Genomic DNA, 22266 nt, shown 5'->3' with positions numbered 1-22266 from the left:
ATGCGATTGCATCTGTATTGTCTTTCTCTCCTCTCCTCCCCTCCCTTTTTCCTTGTGCCTCTCTCTCTCTCTCTCTCTCTCTCTCTCTTCCCCACTGCTGCAGTCATAGCCTCCCAGTGCCACATGGCTGTATTCCTCCCTGTAAACCAGCCACATGCTACTGCTGCAGTGTCTGAGCCCAACCAGGATGATAGCAAGCATGCTAGGGAGAGAAGAGGAGGGAGAAGAGGAGGAGGGAGGAGAGGAGAGGGGAGGGAAGGGGGAGCAGGGAGAACAGAGAGAGCAGAGAGAGAGAGAGAGTGCGAGAGAGAGAGAGAGAGAGAGCAGAGAAAGAGAGAGAGAGAGATCCACCGTTGAGAGGCGTCACCAGGGAGAACACACTGTACTTGAAATTACAGCACTGAACAGGGGAGGTGAGATAAGGGGACAGAGAGAGGAGGGGAGAGATGGAGAGAGAGAGAGACTGCGAGGGGGATGATATATTTGTGGTTTGATGGATTTACTGCTCTGCTTTTATTTAAAGGGCCCTCTATATATATATATATATATAAGCTGTTCGTGTAGCATATATATATATCTCCCCTAACCCACACACACACACACACACACACACACACTTTTCTCTCCTCAGTCTAATCCTGGTGTCTGCCTCTGTCCTCTCCTCTCCGCCAGATGACCCCCCCAGATGATGCCCTAATGACTGGGGGGGTCAGCAGGGGTGACTGCCAGATAGCCCCGCAGGGGAATCTAAATGAATCGGGGGGGCAAGGGAGGCAGCAGCAGCAGCAATATGGGAAATAAAGCTACGGCACTCCTATCGCTCCCGTTAGGAACAAAGATGCTCCGCTCCACAGCCAGGTTACAGCAATGCTTCCATGTACAGTATGGGGGTCACCAGGTGTTTGTGGACATGCCTCTCCATCTCACTGACTCCCAAAATGAACTCCCCTAACCCCTAACCCCTCACCCCTTGACACTTGTAGATCTGAGAGGATTGGATAGGTGTAAGCACTGTGGTAATAACTCCATATATGGGAATAGCTCCATCTCTTCTTGTCTTTGATGGACCAGATAGATTGTTTGCCCATATTGCTTACTGACACCTATTCAATCCTCTAAGATCGACAGGACTGCTTAATGAGGGTACAGTCTATGGGTTGATTTAGGACATCGGGGCAAAGCTGAACAGGGTCATTTTACCCATGAGGGAATCAGCAACGTGAAAGAGGATTTGTGCCGTTTAGGAAAAGGACTTGGACAAAATGTATGCCAGTAGCGCTAAGGTGTTCGTGTAGCATTAACACAAAAGCGGAGGAACACACTTTGCAGACCGGTTCTGGGCACGTTTCTTACTAAAATTGTCGCAGTGTCACTCTAACTTCAGTAGGCCACACACAGGGAACCCTCCTCACACAGATAAACACTCCCTTTCCCCTGAATTAATGATGAAGAGAGCTGATGGTGAATTATTCAATGCAGGCAGAGAGAAAGTTGCACAAACTAAATAAAGCTCTGGCAGGTAGGCAGCGAAGGGCGGATAGTGTGTGAGACCCGAAGTCCTTTAAACGGATGACATGTCCTGGACCCAGTAATTCAATGATCCAGATTCTTTTTTTGCGATCCAGGACCAGATGTCTCTGTCAGATTTTGATTAGTATATGGGAAATCAGACAGCTCGATCTGATCCTGGATAGCAAAAACACGCGTACGTGTATATCCCATGACCTTTTGACACCTAGCAAAGCTCAAACATGTCTCTCTCTCTCTCTCTCTCACGCGTGTGAAATCCTAGCTCCTTTTTATCCTCAAGGTTTTACATAACATATTATTGCTTTATGTTCCTTCATAAACATGATAGTACCCACTGACAACAACCTCAGCCTCTCTGAAAGTGTTGATAACAACATCCACCCAAAACTAAACCTCGATGAGTCAAGTCTGTCACTCACAACTCTTTCACAGCAGCCATCTGGCTCAAATCCTTTAAATATTGTGCCAAAAAAGGCACAAAATCGATGGTCTTCTTGTGAGACTGCCATCATTTTGTCACCCAGGAATGAGAGAGAGGCCTTAAACACAAAGTACAAACCACAAGTCCTCCATATAGTACCATTCCATCTCACGTTTCAATATCCCAGTGAAATATCCATCAGGATGTCTGTCTGGTCTGTACGACATCACATCCCGTTGTCTCTAACACAGCTTCTTATTACATTGATATTACACTGCTGGTTATGACTACTGCATCTCACACAGCTGGTTATTACATAGTTATTACACAGCTGGTTATTACATTGATATTACACTGCTGGTTTTGACTCAGTGCACAGCCTACCTCATGGCAGTCTTGTAGAAGCCTCTGTAGCTCCCACTGTGTGTTCAGCTTCTCCAGCCACTGCTGAGCCAGCTCACGGTTCTGGTTGCCTCTGTGCAGGAAACCAAAACAAACCATTCACACAGGGGTACACAGGACTCAAACCTGGGTATCAGTGTCATTTCAAATACACTGTGCTTGATTGAGCTTGCCTGGCACAATGGAACCAACGCAATAGTCCCAAAAGCGCAAAACCCTGCCCATCTGGCACTCCAGGCAGTCTTAAGCAAACGCTCAAAGTACTTGAAAGTATTTATGGATTACTTTGGTGCCTGACACTGATCAAGAATTAATCCATTGTGAGGACAGTTGGGGTTAACCATCCTCATCTAAATTTCTCCCCAACATGTGGCCATCCATTCATTCTATTGTTGGGAGGGAGGACTGAAAGGGACTCGCTATAATCTCACCCATCAGGATGAATTTCATGCTCCCGCCTTAAGGCAAGTCGCAACAATGGCAGATCTTTTCAGTTTATTTCGCTTTGTCTCTTCTGTGTACCATTATAGTTTGCCGAGCTATTCTCCAAATCCTCCTACCAAACACACTTCATTACACAAACACATCTACAATGTTTCATATCCATGCATTCATATACTGTATATAATATTTAATATATATATATATATATATAAATGAATACAATAAACATATATCAGCTTCCTATTAGGAAGAGTATGTGTGTACTGTACTGAAGGAGACACAGGAGGCTGGGGAACAACAGGGTGAGACCTATCTGTTACCCATTGTCTTAAGACAGGTGGCATCATTCCTACGCGACACTCTTAGCCTTAACCGACAGTGCAGATGGTGTCAGACAATGATCTGTTACCAAGTATGAACATAGGAGACATACAGTATGGCTGGTGGAGTGTACCACCTAATAGGGGGTGACATAAATGCCTGGGAGGGACTTACTGTACCTGTAAGGTAGTGTTTGGGCCTACACACCTAGGAAGACATTAGGCTGGTAGACCACAATTCGGAGGGACCTATTGTACCTGTTAGAGTGTGTTTGGGCCTATACAAATAGGAAGACAGGCTGGTAAAGAACCCTTGAGAGGGTCCTACCTGTTAGGAAGTGTTTGGGCCTACACATATAGGAGACACATGGCTTGGGTGGACTGTACCTGTTAGGGAGTGTTTGGGCCTACACACATAGGAGGACATAGGCTGGGAACAACCCCTTGGTGGGCCCTACCTGTTAGCCAGGGTGTCCACACGCTCCTTAATGCGGTCCGAGTAGATGTTGCTCTGGCTGATGAGGCTCTCGCCGGCCTCAATGACAGCCTTGATGCGGTGGAGGTTGAGCTCCATGGTGGTGGTGAAGTCCTTGTGTTTCTTAATGGCCGCCTCCACCGTTTCCACTGTGGTGGGGAGCTCCACATGAGCCAAGGCTGACTCCTGCAGGGGGTGATGGGAAATAGAGTAGAAATCACACTCTTGTGTTATGCCTGCGTTGTAATGCTGTAGTTGCTCTGGTATCAACATTGTATGACAGAGCAATTCCATTCCATGCACTACAATGAGCCCGTCCTCCAATGAGCCCGATTTCTGCCTCCACCAGCCTCCCCTGATTTAGGCTATTTAATAGCAACTGATCCTATCAAGGTAGGCTAAATGACCGAGACCACTAAGTGAAACGTCTACCACAGATAAGGGTTGCAGTGCCATTTGCTATTTCAATGTCACTTCAACAAATGGCCATGACATGAGCAATGCTACATTACCTGATTAGCCTACAAATCAACCATCAATTAAGGTGCGTAAGGTGGTAGGCAAGGAAATGAGAATAGACCCCCATAAGCTGAGTGTACTGCAAGTTGTTACATAAAAACAATTGCTTTGTAAATACATCATTATGGATTAAGTTTAAGTTTAAAAGATTAAGTTGTTTTTTTTGTAATAACACAAAACAACTTGCATAGGAGGTGTAGAACACGTACAGCTGATCAGGTTCAAATGGGAAAGTGACAATGCGAGACAATAGAGTCTATTGCAAAGGGAGCGGGGGGGGGGAGTGGGGGGGGATCCATGGCTCTAGCAACACATTGATATATGTCCTCATACATTTATGAGTATCATCTTAAAATCCTCTCTCTTAGAAATATGCCGTTCTTATCATCATCTATCTCATCACAGACGAGATACTGATTCTTCTGTGCTGAGAGATATAACAGTAATAATAATTTATTACATTTATAAAGCTTTTCATTATATACACACAGACCCTTGAGGATTATAACAGTACCATCATACGTCAGCCATAACTGGCAGGTTGCAAAGCACGTTCCGGTGTCTCTAAAAACGTAACGTAACGGCATTGCAGTGAATTATGGTATTGAATTACTATTCCACTTCAATGTATTTCAATGATAAAGTATATGTTGGTTTAAGGAGTCGGATATTCCGACTGTATAGTTGGAAAAGACTCGAGCGAATTTGTCAACGACGGAGAGAAACATGAGTGAAGGAGCAAAAACGTGTCCATGGCGCCCTCTTTGACAATTATTGGAGAGGAAGTCCTTTGGCCTCTTGTTCTGTGCCTACGGGCTCTAATGCAGAGCTGGGGCTCTGGGAAAGGTCTGTTAGCAAACCAGAGTAGACACATGCTCTGACACATGGTAACAGAAATCTGGGGGAATGCCGCCCAGTTGACATTTAAGCTGGAGTGAAGCACAGCCCTGCATGCAATAGCCCTGCACTGTAGGGAACTGCTGTGTTGTACATGCAATGAACACGCACAAACGAATGAACAAAATGCACACACGCACACGCGTGCACACATACACACACACGCGCGCGCACACGCACACGCACGCACACGCACACGCGCGCACACGCACACACACACACACACACACACGCATACACGCAGGTTATGAAGTTTCAGTTGCCATTGCTTTACGTCCTACACAATAGTGTGAGTGCCATATACTGTTACCAGATTTGTTGCAATGTTGCAAGTCTACAGTTGGTCCTGCTGTCATATCCAATATCACACCTTGCAAGGATTTCCTGATAAGATCTACCTATGAAATGCTCCATCTAAGCTAGATCTACTGTCTGTGAACAGTAGAAACTGATCTCTTCCACAATGCCCTGTCTAGGGATTTTCCTCAGCAGCGCAGCAAGACAGAGCTGGCCGCACCCAATAGCACAAGTGCCTTCTTTGTTTTCCTGTTTATTTATTGTTTATTTAAATGCACTCAGTTCCATGCCCTTTGAGAATGATCAAATGAAAAGGGCTTTACGAATAAAATGTATTATTATTATTATTATTATTATTATTATTATTATTATTATTATACTAAGCTTTGTATTATTACACATGTATTTGTGTGAAGGCGTAACTCATTCTCCATCCTCTGAGCCTGGTTCCTCTCAAGGTTTCTTCAAGTTTTTCCTTGCCACTGTGCCCAAGGTTTTCTTCCCCCTGGCTTGCTTTTTGGGGGTCTCCGATCGGGCCACTGTTTATTGTTTCTACGTTTACATTGCTCATTTTGTTTAGCACTTTGTGACAAAACCGGTTTTGTAAAAAAGGACTCTACAAACACATTTGATTGATTGACAGACTGATTTACCAGAATCATCCAAACGGGGTTCTAACCTGGTTATTGAGGAAGGCCTCCGCCTGCTTGACGTCTCTCAGGAACAGATGAAAGATGTGCGCCTGCACCAGCACCTCCCTCCTGCTCTCCCACATCTCAAGCAGCTTGTTCCAGCCCACGTCCAGCTTCTGCAGCCACTGCTGGAGCGCCGCGTAAGGCAGGGGCGCCTCCTCCGCCTCCAGCAGCTCGTTGACGGCCTGCAGCCGCTCGTAGTCTTCCTCGTACCGGCCGATCTCCTCCTTCAGAGCCGCGTGGCGGTTGATCAGTTTCTCCGCCTCCTCCAGCGCATTGGGCAACTCGTCCGAGGCCGCCGCCGTCTGCGTCTGCACCAGCCAGGTGAGGAAGGAGTCCAGATCCTGGATGAACTGCTGCAGCCGCCCGGCCACCATCAGCGAGTCCTCGCAGCCCTGCAGCGTGCGCTTCAGCTCCTCCCACTCCACACTGAGGCCCTCGAAGGGCACCAGGACCTCCACGGCCTTGGCCGGGTAGGAGGTGGCCAGCTCCTCGGCCTCCTCCTGGAGGTGCAGCAGCTTGGGCTCCAGCACGGCCAGGGCGCCCTCCATGGTGGAGAGACGGCGTTGCAGCGCCAGCACCCCGCCCAGGTCGCTGCCCACGTACTGGGTGGCGTCGATGGCCTTGCGCTTGTCCTGGATCTGACACTTGATCTCGGCACACTCCAGGAGGTAGTTCTGCAGGCGCAGGACGGACTCCAGGTGGTCCTTCTTCTGCTCCACCATCTCCACAATCCGGTTCCACCTGTAGGGGGCAGACAGGGTGAACAGTAGGTGAGAGGGTTGATAGGGAGTGTATCCTATGGAAACTTATGATTTGCTGTCCGAGGTAGGTGACTGATGGGTGTTTGAACCCGGGTCTCCTATGTGTCACAGCACCGCCTTAGCTTGCTAAGCTAAAGCCTAGGCATTAGCTTCGGAGCAAATGCAAGTGTTGAGGTTGAAGGCAAGGTTACTTATCATGTGAGTAAACCACCTCTGGCACGGGTACCTGTCACTTAAGTCTATGTCTCTGCAAACATATGGAGCCCTCATAACCAACTGTTCTATTAATTCATCAGTGAATAAAGTGGTATATTTATCATGGTTATCTATTGTTACAATTAATGTGCAAAATTGTACCTGTTCTTTCTCTTGAGATTCATTTTCATGTACAAATAAAGCCAAATGACAAGGATACTATGGTGCAACATTAATCAAATGCATGAATGAGAGACGCTGGTTTTAGTTTGGTTTCAATTTGCATCTCAAAGTGGATTGGCTGTCCTCGACACAGGCTGTGTCTAGCCTGCTTCCAGGCCAATGCATGGTTCCCCATCGAAAAGAACAGACCTATGATTCATACTCATTCAGCGATGCGTATACAACATGACATAATGCCAGCGCCCCCTAGCCAGAGCAACCAAACGTTAGGAAAACAACACACAACAACACACAACAACACTGAACTGATCTCATATCTACAAACCAAACATGATGTAAACACAAACAATAGAGGGTGATGTCGATCTACACAGCATGAGTGAACAGCTCCGTTTTCACGAATACTGAATGAATATTTAGTCATGAAAATAAAATTGGTCGGTTGAGAGGGATAGAGATAGAGTATAAGCCAAAAGACGACACATTTTGGGCAGGTTGGTCTTGCACCCTGTGTGGCAGTCGACACAGATGGTCACCCTGAGATGGGCTAGATCTATGCCAAGGTCAGGCTGAACTGGGCCACTGTACCACTTCGCCACCACCACCAGGGCCGTCTTCTCGAGCTCTGGCAGGGCCCGTGTCTGTCAGTGTCACTGGCCCCCGTGTCCCTGGAACAATCAGTCCCCTCTCAGGAAGACCGGCAGGGGATGGTACATGTGATCAACATGTCTTCTGTTGATCTCTAACTAGGCCAAATAAGGATATTGTACCAGATTCTTCACATCACCCCTCCCTCCCTCCCCCATGCCCAACCCCTTCTTTGAATCAGAGTAGATGAGCTGAGAATTGGGTAAATGGGACACGTTGAAAACATGTCATTCGGATTCCTATTAGTTTACCTGAAGGTATCTTGTGAAATGGCTTGCTATAGAGACAGTTTCCTGGACCCTAGTCTCTGTGAGAAGTCTAAGTTGTTTAGAAGACATTGTTTTACCTGAGTTGGTTTGAAGACAGTGTTTTACCTGAGTTGGTTTGAAGACAGTGTTTTACCTGAGTTGGTTAGAGGACAGTGTTTTGGTAAGACAGTGATTTACCTGAGTTGGTTAGAGGACAGTGTTTTGGTAAGACAGTGATTTACCTGAGTTGGTTAGAGGACAGTGTTTTAGCTGAGTTGGTTAGAAGACAGCGGTTTACCTGAGTTGGTTAGAAGACAGTGATTTACCTGGGTTGGTCAGGGGAAAGTGGTTTACCTGCTATTGAGGTGGTCCTGGCAGCCACGGACCTCTGTGGAGCTGGGGTGACCACTGTCCAAGAGCTGCTGGACTATCTGGTTGACGTCCAAGATCCTTCCCATCAGGCTATTCATCTCCTGGTCCAGGCTCTCAAACCTACATCGACCATGATGAAAGAAAAGGAGGAAGAATTAGTTCTAAATGCCATAGAATCCATCATAGAATAGCTATAATGCTAACTTAGTGTGTGTGTGTGACTGTGTGTTTGTGTGTGTCTGTGTGTGTGCGTGTGTGTGTGCGTGTGTGTGCATGTGTGGCCCATTGCTACTAAGTACACAATGTCAGTTTATCACTGAGGTATGTGACTGCACCTTGCAGGCACCTTTATTTCTGACATTTATCTATCTGAAAAAGTAGAAATATATAAAGACTATGGATGAAAATGTGCTGTCTAGCTAATTCTGGCACTATATATATATATATATATATATATAAATAACCCAACAATATGACAAAATTCTCATTTATATTCATATGCTTCCATTGGAGACAGGAGCTCTACCTGTGGGCCACCACCTCCACATCCTCCAGCCTCTCCGCCACCTCCATCTGGTTGAGCCACTGCTCCTTCTCATCAATCCACACCTCGCAGGCGTTGACCTCGCTGAACATGCGGTAGACGGCCAGCGCGTCATGCAGCCACTGCTGCCTCAGCACGGCGACGTCCGCCACCTCAGCGTATAGCTGCTCTGCCTCGCCCATGCGCGTCTGCACCTCGTCCAGCTCGCAGAACGGCGGCGGCAGCGCCACCATGTGCTTGTGGAGTGCCACCACGTGCAGCCGGTGCTTGTCCACCGCCTCGCGAACGCCCCGATGCTTCTTGAGGAGGCTCTGGGTGGAGTACTCGTCATGGCCGAAGTCCTCGCTGGACACCAGGCGGTAGGCGTCCTGGAGCCAGGCGAGCAGATCGTCCGTCTCCGTGCTGAACTGGAAGAAGTTGAGCGCCTCCTGCAGGTGACCCAGCCGCTGTGCCGCCTGGTCCTCCAGCCGCTTCCACTCACCTTTGACCTCCATGATCCGCTCCTGGATGCCCCCCGTACCGAAGCTCTTCTCCGTCAAGATCTGCTTGCCTTTCTTCATGGTCTGCTGGAGGAGGGAGCGGCGGGCCAGCAGCTCCCCAGCCAGGGTCTTGTGTTTCTGGAGCAGGCGCAGGACGCTGCTCAGGTCCTTGCCGCAGGTCTGCGAGGCCAGGATGGAGCTCTTCTCCCGGATCCAGGCTTCCGACTCCTCCACCTCCTGGAAGAAGGCCCACAGATGCTGCGACTCCTCCAGCTCCGAGCGTCGCTTGGTAGCCAGCTGCTTCAGCTCCTCCAGGCAGGTGGAGACGTGGTTGACCCGGTTGCAGATCACCTGGGGGTCGCACGGCTGGTAGCCTGAGTGTGGAGGAGAGGGAAGAACACTCAATAGCTGAATTGGCAAATCGACCCCTAACCCTAGACACCTCATGTATCTGAAAGGATTGGGTGGGTTTAAGCAGTACACAGTAATAGCTCTTCTTGCCCTCTGATGGACTAAGTGAAGGGTTGGCTATGTTGGATATACCTGTCTGGTCCTTTCAGATTATTTATAGAAGAGAAGAAGCTTTATCTTAGGGTGGGGGTCGGTTTGGATTCAACAAATGCAGTTGCCTGTGTGTCAGAGATGTTCAATATAGATACTCAGTGAGTTCTAAAGGTCAAAAACCCTCATATTAAAAACATATACAACACAGATAGTTTAAAAACTGCAGGAAGCTGTGAAAAGTCATGCTTGCCCTCTTGTGGGTCCCTCTGGAAGTTCCGAGGTGATTTTCATCACTCAATATAAACAGTATCAGCACAATCTCAGGAAAAGAAAAGCAATTTACTTTCCAAATGTGTGTCTTGTTATTCCTAAACCAACAGCACCATAACTAAACTATAATATTCTATATCTGCTGATGACATGGCGATAATGTCTTACCTTCGATGGTGGTGAACTTGAGAGCAGCTGTGTTCAGCGTCTGCACCCTCTCTGCCTGCACTGTGATGTCTGCCTCCTGGAGACAGAGCTTCTGGAGAAGGTCGTCCACCTCAAGCAAGTGCTTGCCGAAGTCTTTGGACAGAAGCTGGACCTAGGTAAGGTAAAAGAGACACATTCCTGAGATTGCTTAAGCAGTGGACCTTGGGAATTGTCTATGCACAGTACATCCACATCATTCGTCTCGCTGTAAACAACTGTCGATACAACTGAGATGTATAGTGTTTTGTGGGCACTATCTGTGATTGGAGGGCAGACAGGCATCTCAACTGCAATAAAGGCTGGTGGAGGCAGACATCTCAGGACGGGCCTATTGTAATGGATGGAACAGAATCAGGAATCGAACACATGTTTTTCATACTGTTCCTCGTTCAATGAGCCTGCCTCACATTTCTCCCACCACCAGCCTCCACTGTTCAAGTTGTCGTACAGTTTTACAAGACTTAAAATACTATGAAAACACGATGAAAAAAAAACAACCAGCATAGTTGAGTGATCATTCTTGGGACATTGATCTGGGGTCTTTTCCCTCACCTGCATGTCCTCCATCCAGTCTATCATGTAGACCATCTCCTGGAAGGTCTTCTGCAGGGCCAGGTTCTTCTCCAGCCGGGCTTTCCTCCCCACCACCAACTCCTTCAGCAGGCTCCACTGGCCCAGGATGTTCTCCTTGCGCGCCGAGATGCGGCGGATGTCGTAGTACCCCTCCGTCTCCATCTCGCCCGCCAGCTCCACCACCACGCTGATGCGCTCCTCGTATGACGAGATGTCCGCCTCGATGGCCTCGTGCTTCTTCATGGCCGCCTCCACGGCAGGTAGGTCATAGCCAAAGTTGTCCTGGTGGAGAGGGGAGGAGAGGAGAGAAGAGGAGAGGAGAGGAGAGGAGAGGAGAGGAGAGGAGAGGAGAGGAGAGGAGAGGAGAGGATTATGCCATAAGTGTAATGAATAATGCTAGTTGAATCTATAAATCCTGGATTCTTGATATTTTTTTCAGTGGAATTAATACGCTAGCAAGCAACTCAAAGCAATTACGACCTAGTTCTTGCGTGATAAGTATCAACCTCATCATCATCATCAGCATCATCATCATCATGAAAAATGTATTTCAGAGGAAGATCACACACCTTTTAACATACTCTTAACATGATCATACTGTATAATATATGCCATTTAGCTGACGCTTTTATCCAAAGCGACTGACATTGCAGTGAGTGCATACATTTCAGTATATATTTCTGCATGATGCACTGGTATAAATAATGAAGTTAGTATAATGAGTACCCATGCAGTCAGATGCTGGGTTCCATACCTGTGAGACAAGACGCTGGTTCTCGTTGAGCCACGCCTGTCTCATGGTGGTCTTATGATCAAACCGCTGGGCCAGCAGCTCCAGCTTCTCCTGACGAATCAGCTCCTGCCGCAGGGCCACGCCCCTCTCATGCTCCGCCTTCTCCAGCCTCGTCCACGCCTAGCCAAAGAGACAACCAAGGGAAAATACACACCATGTATATGTTACTGTTTTTCACTGTATTGTAAGGCTTTTATAATCTTTTCATTACAATACACCATGATAACACGAGAGAACACGATAACTTGATAACATGATAACAAAAAAGAAAAGTGGTGGAGGTTCATATCATTTGGTGGCTATTAGATACTGGTTATCTACCACACTTATCTTTGAGGAATTACAGATAGCTCGATTCTTTGCTTAGACCCGTCTTCATATCTGGATGGTATTGAGTGAGTATGCTTTACCTTATTGATGTCAGAGATGAGTTTCCCCTCCGCAGGCACAAATGGCTTCTGGTTGTTAGCTCTGAGCTTACTTTGGATGGTGAAGAGGAGCACCTCTAGGTTACCCTTCTCCTGGAATCTAGCAGAGGCAAAGACAGCATTACACACCTATTCTGAGACATATGTTTACAATCTAAGTTTATATATATATATATATATATATATATATATATATATATATATATATATATATATATATATATATATGAGACATAAGTTCATATATGTGACAATATATATATTTATATAACAAGATATACCCAAATCACTTGAAATACTAAGTAGCGATGGGCTATACAAACAGACAGACAGACAGACAGACACACACACTTGAAAAGTAAAACCACTGACAACATAACGACAGACATATAGAAGCCGTAGCACACAACAAGCCTCAGATAGAGAGTGGCAAATGCATGGAATAATCTGATAGAAGAATGTAGAAACTTGTCTGAGCCACGGAGGACCGCAAGTCTTAAGGGCTTAGGGATTGCCACCGTTGCCCATGGAGCGCAGCTGTCCAGGGCCACCAGTAGGCCATGCAGGGCCTCAGAGAGAGTCAATGGCCTAGAGACCCACCTCAAGCCACACACGGAGAGGGTGGGTGCGTGGGTGTCTACTACGGTTAGAGCCAGTCCTTTTGGTCACAAAGGGCACAAGTCAAACGGCATGTCTAACTGGGAGACTAATGACGACAGACATGACAGCTTGGTGCTGGTGGATGGAGGGGTCGAGGAGCGTTCTAGTTCAACTGTGGGTTTTCATTAATGTGATGTCTGAACACTGTGGTAGTTACATCAAAAGTCAAACTGAGACAAACCGACATATCTAACCATGGGCATCAATGGTAAACATCTATATAGAGATTAAACTAAACTAAACTAACAGGATTTCACTACAAAAACAATGAGCTCATTGTGCCTCATCCTCCTGACAGTCCCTGAGAGGTGCATCATGGCACCTGGTCTTTGTCGAGTTCATTGGTTATTTTGCTTTCATGGGTTAAAACCAAGGCCTGTTCGTGTTGAATTTTCATTTAAGATGCTCCCTTCCTTACTTGATGGGCTTCTCGATGGTGCAGTAAGTGGTGAAGGCTTGAAGCTGTTGCTGAACGCCTGTTAAGGAGTTGGCGAACTTCTGGTTGCTGATGATGCTGATGGTCTTCTCTATCCAATCCAGGAGCTCAGAGGCCAGAGCCTCATATCGCTCAATGATCTTCTCAGCCTCGATGGCATTGTCCAAGACCTGCCATTGCACACACACATAGACACACGAACGACATAACACATTGCAATGTTAGACAGGGTTGGGGTCAGTTCCCATCAATTCATGTCAATAATAATATATGCCATTTAGCTGACGCGTTTATCCAAAGCGACTTACATTGCAGTGAGTGCATACATTTTTCTGTATATATGGTCCCAGCGGGAGTCGAACCCACAGCTGTTAGCGCCATGCTCTACCAATTGAGCCACAGAGGACCAATTCAGTTCCAAATCAGGAACTGATCAAATGGCATTTATTGTATCTTTCGCGTACCTTGCCGACTCTCTTGCCCTCCACTATGAGGGCTTTCATCTTGGAGAAGTAGTGGTAGTAGGACACCACATAGGTTATGATGGACTTCTCGTCTGGGTTCTCCGTGTTCACGTCTGCACAGAAGTCACACAGGAGATTATTTATTTACCCTAACACATGCGTCACATGATCATACCAGTGCATCAGTGGAATCTAGTGGAGGTAGAAATCGGAGAACGGGCTGTAATGCATAGAATGGAATGAGGAATGGCATCAAACACACAGTCTTACCTTCAGGGTCGAGGAGTTTTGTGAGGCCCAGGTTCTGCTCAGCGATGGTGAAGGCTTGCTGGAGGTTGTGTGTAGCATTGGACCGGGTTAGCTTGTGGAACTCTATTAAATCAGGCCTGCAGTGTGCAAAGGGGACACAATTGAGTTTCCAGAGGGTTAGAATGTATTGACATAGTAGGCCAGCATATAGAACTGGTGACCTACCTGTGTCGGTGAATGAGAGCATTGAAGGCAAGGCCATCTCTCCAGCAGGTGGTGAAATTCTGGATGTTGACCTCAGGGTACCTAAGAGAGAGGTCAGCAGAACAGGGAACAATAAGGCAATACTCTATGTTATATATTCACAACCTTTTGATCCATAGGTCTCAATCAGTTCATCATACACATCTTAGTCACTAGGCCAAAAAGACACACAACGTATACTTAAAGGTTTTCTACAGATTAAGGATGTTAATCCAATTAAACCAATAAACAAAAACAGTTTTTATTATTATGTTGAATACTTTCATGATGTACTTGATTCCATTTGCCATGTACAAGGTAACCAATGGAATAGTACTAAAAGTGCAAACTAAGGAACTCACCTCAAAACAAGTATACTGCCATACTGTTTTTAAATACTGCATGTGTTTGACCCAGTTCTGGAAGACTTTGAGACGTTCTATGAAAAGCGCTTTACAAATAAAATGTATTGCTATTATTAGAATTATTATTACTCACCCTGCAGTTTTCATCTGGCACCAGAGTAGCAGGGCATCCTTGGCTGATCGTGTTTCTCTGTTGTCCTCCGTCTCAATCTTAATCACCTGGATCTATGGGAGACAGGAGCAGAGCAGACACATTATGATCAGGATAGACACCTTCAAACTGGCCTGAGCTCAGTAAGGTTGGAAGAAAAGGTCTAGTCCAGACAAGACCAAAAGTCTACTCCAGCAAAGGCCAAAATTCATATGTACCGGAGACGATATTCAGCCTCTATCAGAGGACAATCAAGTTGAATAAAAAGACTCATTCGTCATTAAAACACAATATATTATTTTTTTCTATTTCATTATTTTAGCCTTCTTCTTGGTGCTTCCGGATTCTGTGAGATTACCAGACAGCTATCGAGCCGAGAAGAATACATTCCAACAGTCCTTCATGTTGCTGATGAGTGCACAGCACGCTGAACACCAAACCCAGTTTAGTGTCATAACCCAAACAGGGCGGCAGAAGAAACATGTAGCACTTTGAATCTACGAGTATAGACAAACATTCTAGCAGCCACACCACTAAACTACATGTCCCATCACACCTCACACGCCAGACATGTGCCCGTCATGCTCTGAAACCGTACAGAATCATGACAACCTCACTGTGGGCCATCATCACCAGTGACAGCCATTGCCCCAATCTTGTCATTCTGACATGATACAATTTAATGGGAGGGTTGACTTGACACCCTCAAATTTGCAACTCTACCGTTATTAACACATCAAACTGTATCCACTCTAACATACATTCATGCTGGAACGCAAAGAGAGGCTTTGGCAAAGTTCTGAGGAATAGTGACAAGGCCTACTTTGAAGCTTCTGGCCTGAGCTCTTTAGATTAAGCCTAATTCTAGGCTAAAAAGCATAATCTCCATTGAAAGTAGGATTTATTCCAGGGCTTCCCAAGCGGAAAGTATACTTAAGTATATTTTTATTTTTTATTTTTAGTATTTGAAGCATACTAAAGTATGCATGTATTAAATGTGCACTTAAGTGTGTTATTTTGGAACCATACCTTATTTTGGAACCAACCAAATATATTAAAGCATATTAAAGTATTGTCAAAGTACTATTTAAAGAGTAATAAGTATACTTAAGTGTGTTAAAATGACCCAATTTATTTCATACTTAAGTATACTTATAATAGATTATTTCAGTTGGACTTTCAACACACATAGAATGTAATCTAATCAATTTAGTAAAACAATAGAAGCGTGTTAATAATGTGTCATTGGCATATATTATGTATACTAAAAGTACACTTGAATTACATTAAAAATGCATGGGTATTTATGCTTAAATATTTAATATTAAACCTTTATTTATCCAGGAAGTCCCGTTGAGGTTGAGGGGGATATGCCATGTTACCATGCAACTCACTACCTGTTGCAGCAGGTCAACCACCAAGCAAGGCCTTCATTATTTTAAGTTATGGTTAGCTAACTCTAACCCTAACCCTAACTAAATACACATGGTTAGTTATAATTGTCGAAGGATAGCATGCAACTAAGTATACAAACTGAAGGGTCGCATAGTTAATACATAATCAAATCCCAAAATGAGCATTGAATCCAATAAATAATAATAAGTGTTATTATTAACCAAAACAGGATATTCTACAAATGTTATTGTTCAAAGCTGTTGCTGAGATGGTTTAGCCATGGCCCAACATGACAAAGATAGCTACTTGCCAATATTGAGTTTCTAATTGAAATAATAATAATAATAATAATAATAATAATAATAATAACACATCACATTAATATACATACTGTATGTCAGAGAGAAAGAACATACAGTTCATTCCAGGTTAGAAAATAGATAGTTGGCAGTGTCACACAGTAGACATACATTAAAGGATGCAGATCAAAACATAGAAATATAATTATATTTCTATGGGTCACAACTAGGTAGCAGAAACACTGGCACTGAGAGAAACAATGACCACGGATACCTCAGATTCTGAACATAATGGAGGTCCCAAGTGTTTATGCTCCTAGAGAGACATATGTTACCTCTGCCTTTACCTCTCTTTCTTTCTCTCCCCCTCTATTTTCTTCCCCCCTTTTCCCTCCTCGCTGTGTCTGCTGCTGCAGTGGCTAGGGCCCTAGCTGCTGACTGGGCAAAGTCAACTCAAACAGTCCAAGGGGAAGGGGAGGGGTGGCAGAGAGGGGGAGAGAGAGAGAGAGAGAGAGAGAGAGAGAGAGAGAGAGAGAGAGAGAGAGACGTAAGGACGGAGTGGAGCAGACTAGGAGAGGAGTGTTAGGAAAGAGAGAAGAGACAATAACGAAGGGTTGCAGCATCAGTGACAGGGAGGGAGGGAAGGAGGTAGGGAGGGAGGGAGGGAGGGAGGGAGGGAGGCAGGGAGGCAGGGAGGAGGGAGGGTGGAGGACAGGTCCCTGCCCGCATCCTGCCTGAGAGCAGAGCCCCACCCCGTGCTCTCGACAGCACAAATCAGTTTCCGATAACTCGCTCCTCTTCTTTCACTGCACGCAAAATTGAGAGGCCATCGACTAGTCGGCTCCAGGGTGGAGGAGAACGGGACTCTGGCCAAAAAGTTCCCGAAGCTAACCCCCCCCCCGCAATCACTGCTCGGAGGCACCGAGAGATAAACACCAGGCTCTCCTGACTCATAAATCATATTTACCGAGTCTGAATCATATTGAACCATATTTACCGAGTCTGAATCATATTGAATCATATTTACTGAGTCATGCCAATTAGAATAATGCAAGGCATGCGTTTACACCGAGACTACAGTACAGCGCCTGAGGTACTCTCCTGAAACCAAAAACAACAACAACAACAACATGAGGAACGGTTATGAGCTACTTACATGGCTGTCACTTGTCTGGTACAGTATCACGTCCTCTCAGGCCTTGCGCCCCTGGTGTGTGTGTGTGTGTGTGTGTGTGTGTGTGTGTGTGTGTGTGTGTGTGTGTGTGTCAGGCAGTATGTCCTTGTTTGAGATCCAACTACGAGCAGGCCAAAGTGACATTCAATCTTTGCCCAGTAACGTCACACACTGATGATGTGGCATGTTTCATGCCACGTTCTCTCCATGCGGAACTCTTTTGACCAGTCTATAAATCAAACCCTATTCTGCCCCTTCTCCCCTAAATCAAGCAAGTGCTGAAAACAGCAAAGTTCACTTTGAGCAAACAGTGCTGAATCTGATCCACTTATCTGTTCTAGTGTGACAGGTGAGATCCAAACCCAGGTCTCCCACATGGTAGAGCCAAGCTTCTACCATTAGGCCAATAACACATTTTCAAGATACATCTGATATATCTGAGAGTGACACTTGAGTTTACGTTTCAATATTTCAATACCCTCCGCTACACTAGAAGAGTTGGTTTTCTCTGTGATGGGCTTGGGCTCCCCTCAGACCGATTACAAATGACAGAGAATGACAAGTATAAGACTTTGCCTTATCTTTGGCCTTGCCTTTGTCTCATATGTGTTCTGACTGCAGTAGGTTGCAAATAATATCAAACCATGAAATACCTGCCACTCAGTACTCTTAACAAGCAACGAGAGGCCTACCAACAGGACCGGGAGCACCCAAATAAGGGTCCATAGAGTGATACAGTAAGTCTTTGGGTCACTCACTGAAAGGATTCAGAAATACCCCAGAAATACCCCAGAAATGAGGCCAGACGTCAGAGATGCCCCATCCTGAATCACATGAATCCCAATAGTAGACCTGAGTCTAAATAGTATCACAATGTCAACTGTAGACGCTTATAGGTTGGCAACTCTTCTAGGTTACAATAAGAAGGATTGGCAAGGAACTTTGGCTACCACACTGGGTCCAGTGACTATACTGTACATCCTGAGATTAAACCCAATCAATCATTACTGTCATTATATATATACATTTTGACTGCACATGACCGCAACAAAAACAAAACAGACAGAACAATGAAGGCCTCTAATGGCCGCTACCTGAAAGCGAAGGATGATGGTCCACATGAGGCCGAGGGTCAGGCGGTGGTTGCCGTCGACGATGTCGTGGGAGCCAACATTCTCCAGATGGACCCTCTGCTCCTTAAGGAACTGCAGGGCCTTGTCCACGTTCTCCAAGCAGTGGATCCGCATGCGACCCCGCGTAGGTCTTGGCTAGGGGAGGGAGGGAGGGAGGGAGGAAGGGAGGGAGGAAGGGAGGGAGGGGTGACAGGTAAAGAGGTAGTGGGAAGGAGAGAAGTAAAGAAGGGTTGGAGAGAATGAGAGGAGTTACATTTGTCCAAACAATCCACAGGGAAATAAGACCTGGGTTGAAAAATACTTCTTGTTTTGTTTGCTTAAGCCAGATGGGCTGGGGTTTACACTTTCAGGACCATTCCTTTGGTTCCACTCTGAAAGGCAAACTTAATCAAACACAGCTAAGTAGAGGTGGTAAACCAAACTAAATAACGGCTGTTTAATTATTCACAAAAGGAGTGTCTTTATCTTTGTTTGATCTTAGCAAGCTTATTGTTTGAAAAAAATTGTACTCAAGCCACAACATAGTTTTGTTCTCAGTCTGTTTAGACTCTGCTTTCAATGAGCACCCTTTTGATACTGGTTGTTACAATGTTTTATAGAAGCAAAGCAGCGTTCTTTATCCTCTCCAATACAAGCAAAGCTAAGTATTTGAAATAATTTCAAATAGTATTTGAACTCAGGACTGGCCTCAATGCTGATTGAAAAGATAAAAATGGCTCATAAAAAAACCATACAGTAAGACTGGAAAGAGAAGTGTTCAAATAGCAAATAGCACATTATGTACTCTTCTCATTCTATTACATGAGACATTATGCTGCAGTGGTGACAACATTCATAAAACATTTAGACATGAGTGAATAACATTCTGAACAAAAATAACTACAGTATGCAGAGCCGTTTTTTTGTTAAACATGACTATACGGCTTGTTTTCCCAGCATATATCTGATAATAATAATAATAATAATAATAATAATAATAACAATAACAATAACAATACTTATTATTATTATTATACATTTTATTTATAAAGCACTTTTCATTTGATCAATCTCAAAGCATATAGAACTGAGTGCATTTAAATAAATAAATAAATAAATAGAAAAACTGACAATACACTATAAACAACTAAGAACACTACAGGAAGGCCTGTCTAAAGAGCTGAGTTTTTATAACTACTGTATAACTATACTAAACTATAACAATAACTATAATAGTCGACTGTAGTACAATTATTATATTATCTAAATCATTTTAGTCAACTATAACAGTGACTACTATAGCTATAGCATAGATTCAAGAACATTGAAGTGAGTGAGTGAGTGACCGACCAGCATCTCCCCAGACAGGACCTCCAACAGTCTGGTGAGCATGTAGCCATCTCGCAGGTCATTGTAGAGGTCAGCGATCCGACAGGACACTCGAGCCAGGTGGGAGTTCACCCACTTAGTGAATGTCTTCTTCTGGACAGCATCTCTCTCTTCTACAGGACAGGGAGAGAGGTGAAAGGTTATAGTTTATGTAATGGGTAACTGTATGTGTGTGTGTGTGTGTGTGTGTGTATGTGTGTGTGTGTGTGTGTGTGTGTGTGTGTGTGTGTGTGTGTGTGTGTGTGTGTGTGTGTGTGTGTGTGTGTACAGTATATGTGAGAATATATGCACATTAGCTAGTTCTCTACGGCTCAGTCGGTAGAGCATGGCGCTAGCCATGCTTAGGTTGTAGGTTTGATTCCCACTGGGACAATATATACTGAAAAATGTATGTACTGCAATGTAAGTCACTTTGGGCAAATGCGTCAGCTAAATGTCGTATATTATTATGTGAGAACTTGGGCAGACACGCGTGACTGAGAATGACTGCACAGTAAACGACGTAGCCACAACTGAACCAAGTAAAGAGGAACTCTTGGTCATCCTGTAAGTCTGTTCATGTTGCCAACTGACCTGCCAAGGCCTTGATGCGGGAGCACTCGAAGAGCTTGGAGCTGGTGCACTCGGTCTCCCAGTGTCCCGAGCTGATCGGACGGTTGTTGTTGTTGAGCTGGCGCTGGGCCTCCGCGTTGTCCAGATCTGTGGAGGCATTGGCCATTGCGCCTGTTTCCCACGAACGACCCTTGGAGACACAACACACATGGGGAGAGTGTCAACACATTTGAGATGTGACTGAAAGATTTCCAGTAATTGCAAATAATTATATACCGCTTGTTTTTGAAGAATATGACCTACAAATGTATAGTTAGGATGGATTACTGTAGTGCTAGTGAACAGGTTAAAATAGATGCTGGTGTATTTGTGTTATGTATACTATTCCCACAGTAGGAGATGACAAGTGACCACTTAAGCTTTGTGTAGAAAAGAAAATACTATTACGTTACTAATAATTTCTTACATTTACTTGCCTTTATGGAAAACATTTTATTTACAATTAATAACAATTTATCATTCATGAATCATACTTTACATTTTACTGGACATAAAAGTTCAGAACAGAGGATATTTGTCACACTCTTCCCTGACCCTGACAGTGAATACTCTCTAATATAAATAACTTGGGTCCTTTGTCAGTATTTCACAGAGAGGAATGCGATTAGAGCAGTAGGCCTACTGAACAATACAGGAAAGCAACCAGTGAATACTTGCGTCTCTAATATTGTTCATTTGAACTACTGATATCACTGTCCCAACCCGCAACCCGCAGCCCTCAGCCCTCAGCCCTCAGCCCTCAGCCCCCACTCCCCCCACTGCCCCTCTAATTGTGCTAGCTATGCCCACTACTATTGTCCCCCATCCCTCTGTGACATGGTACATAGTTATGGTTATGAACCTGGACATAAAATATTAGAGTACCAGGATCTCTTCCAAGACAAAAAAAAAAGAAAGAAAGAAAATGAGCTGTCTTTGCAGTGAGCGAGGTTTGATTCTTTTTTTCATTGCCATATAGAGGCATTGTCCTTGAGGCACCTCACAAAAAGCACAAAGATTCAAAAATCTCCCCATCCCCCAATCCTCAACCCCTGCCTCCTCTCCTCTGTTACCCTCCCCTCCCCCACCTTTCCCTTTCAGCATCCAACAACCCAAACCACATACACCGTCCATAATGTTGGGTCCTCATCCACCACAGTCCAGCGCACACAGAGAAAATCATATTAATCAGACAGTATGATCATATACAGTATATTACAGAAGTAAATAAATAGTTAACAACAGTGATGTACTGTTTATATATTTTAATTATTGTTAATTGTTTGTAGGTTGAAAATGTTTATTGTCTAATGTTTGCCAATACAAATTCCACCTCATGAGATCCATCGAATTATAAATCCTTCTATTTCTATGATGAGAAATGAAACGACAACGTTTTTTAACAAATAGTGCAAGTAGACAAAATATCAAATTGAGTTGTAGACTATATGGACAACAGAAAATATATATATTGAACTGTGAACAATATTGTTGGATAAGGATAAGACAGTTTGGTGTGACAGTGTAGTCGAT

At 44.8% G+C, this 22266-nt stretch overlaps 1 protein-coding gene across 1 annotated transcript in view; it reads right to left on the bottom strand.

Annotated features, from left to right (window-relative positions):
* Window positions 1-20860, bottom strand: part of sptbn4b (spectrin, beta, non-erythrocytic 4b) — a gene marked incomplete at both ends in the record, with an annotated part of 46852 nt that extends 25992 nt beyond the window's left edge. The window contains 17 exons of the mRNA XM_083679892.1: window positions 2336-2426; window positions 3576-3778; window positions 5985-6741; window positions 8390-8527; window positions 8934-9804; window positions 10373-10523; window positions 10964-11266; window positions 11739-11897; window positions 12188-12305; window positions 13284-13471; window positions 13766-13878; window positions 14036-14151; window positions 14240-14320; window positions 14756-14847; window positions 18736-18909; window positions 20104-20255; window positions 20716-20860. Of these exons, the coding sequence (XP_083536018.1) occupies window positions 2336-2426; window positions 3576-3778; window positions 5985-6741; window positions 8390-8527; window positions 8934-9804; window positions 10373-10523; window positions 10964-11266; window positions 11739-11897; window positions 12188-12305; window positions 13284-13471; window positions 13766-13878; window positions 14036-14151; window positions 14240-14320; window positions 14756-14847; window positions 18736-18909; window positions 20104-20255; window positions 20716-20860 (3852 nt within the window). The remainder of the gene's footprint in view (window positions 1-2335; window positions 2427-3575; window positions 3779-5984; window positions 6742-8389; window positions 8528-8933; window positions 9805-10372; window positions 10524-10963; window positions 11267-11738; window positions 11898-12187; window positions 12306-13283; window positions 13472-13765; window positions 13879-14035; window positions 14152-14239; window positions 14321-14755; window positions 14848-18735; window positions 18910-20103; window positions 20256-20715) is intronic.
* Window positions 20861-22266: the final 1406 nt, after the last annotated feature.

Source organism: Argentina silus (genome assembly GCF_951799395.1).
Source record: "Argentina silus genome assembly, chromosome: 11".
Lineage (NCBI taxonomy): Eukaryota > Metazoa > Chordata > Actinopteri > Argentiniformes > Argentinidae > Argentina > Argentina silus.
This window is presented reverse-complemented; position numbering and strand designations above follow the sequence as displayed.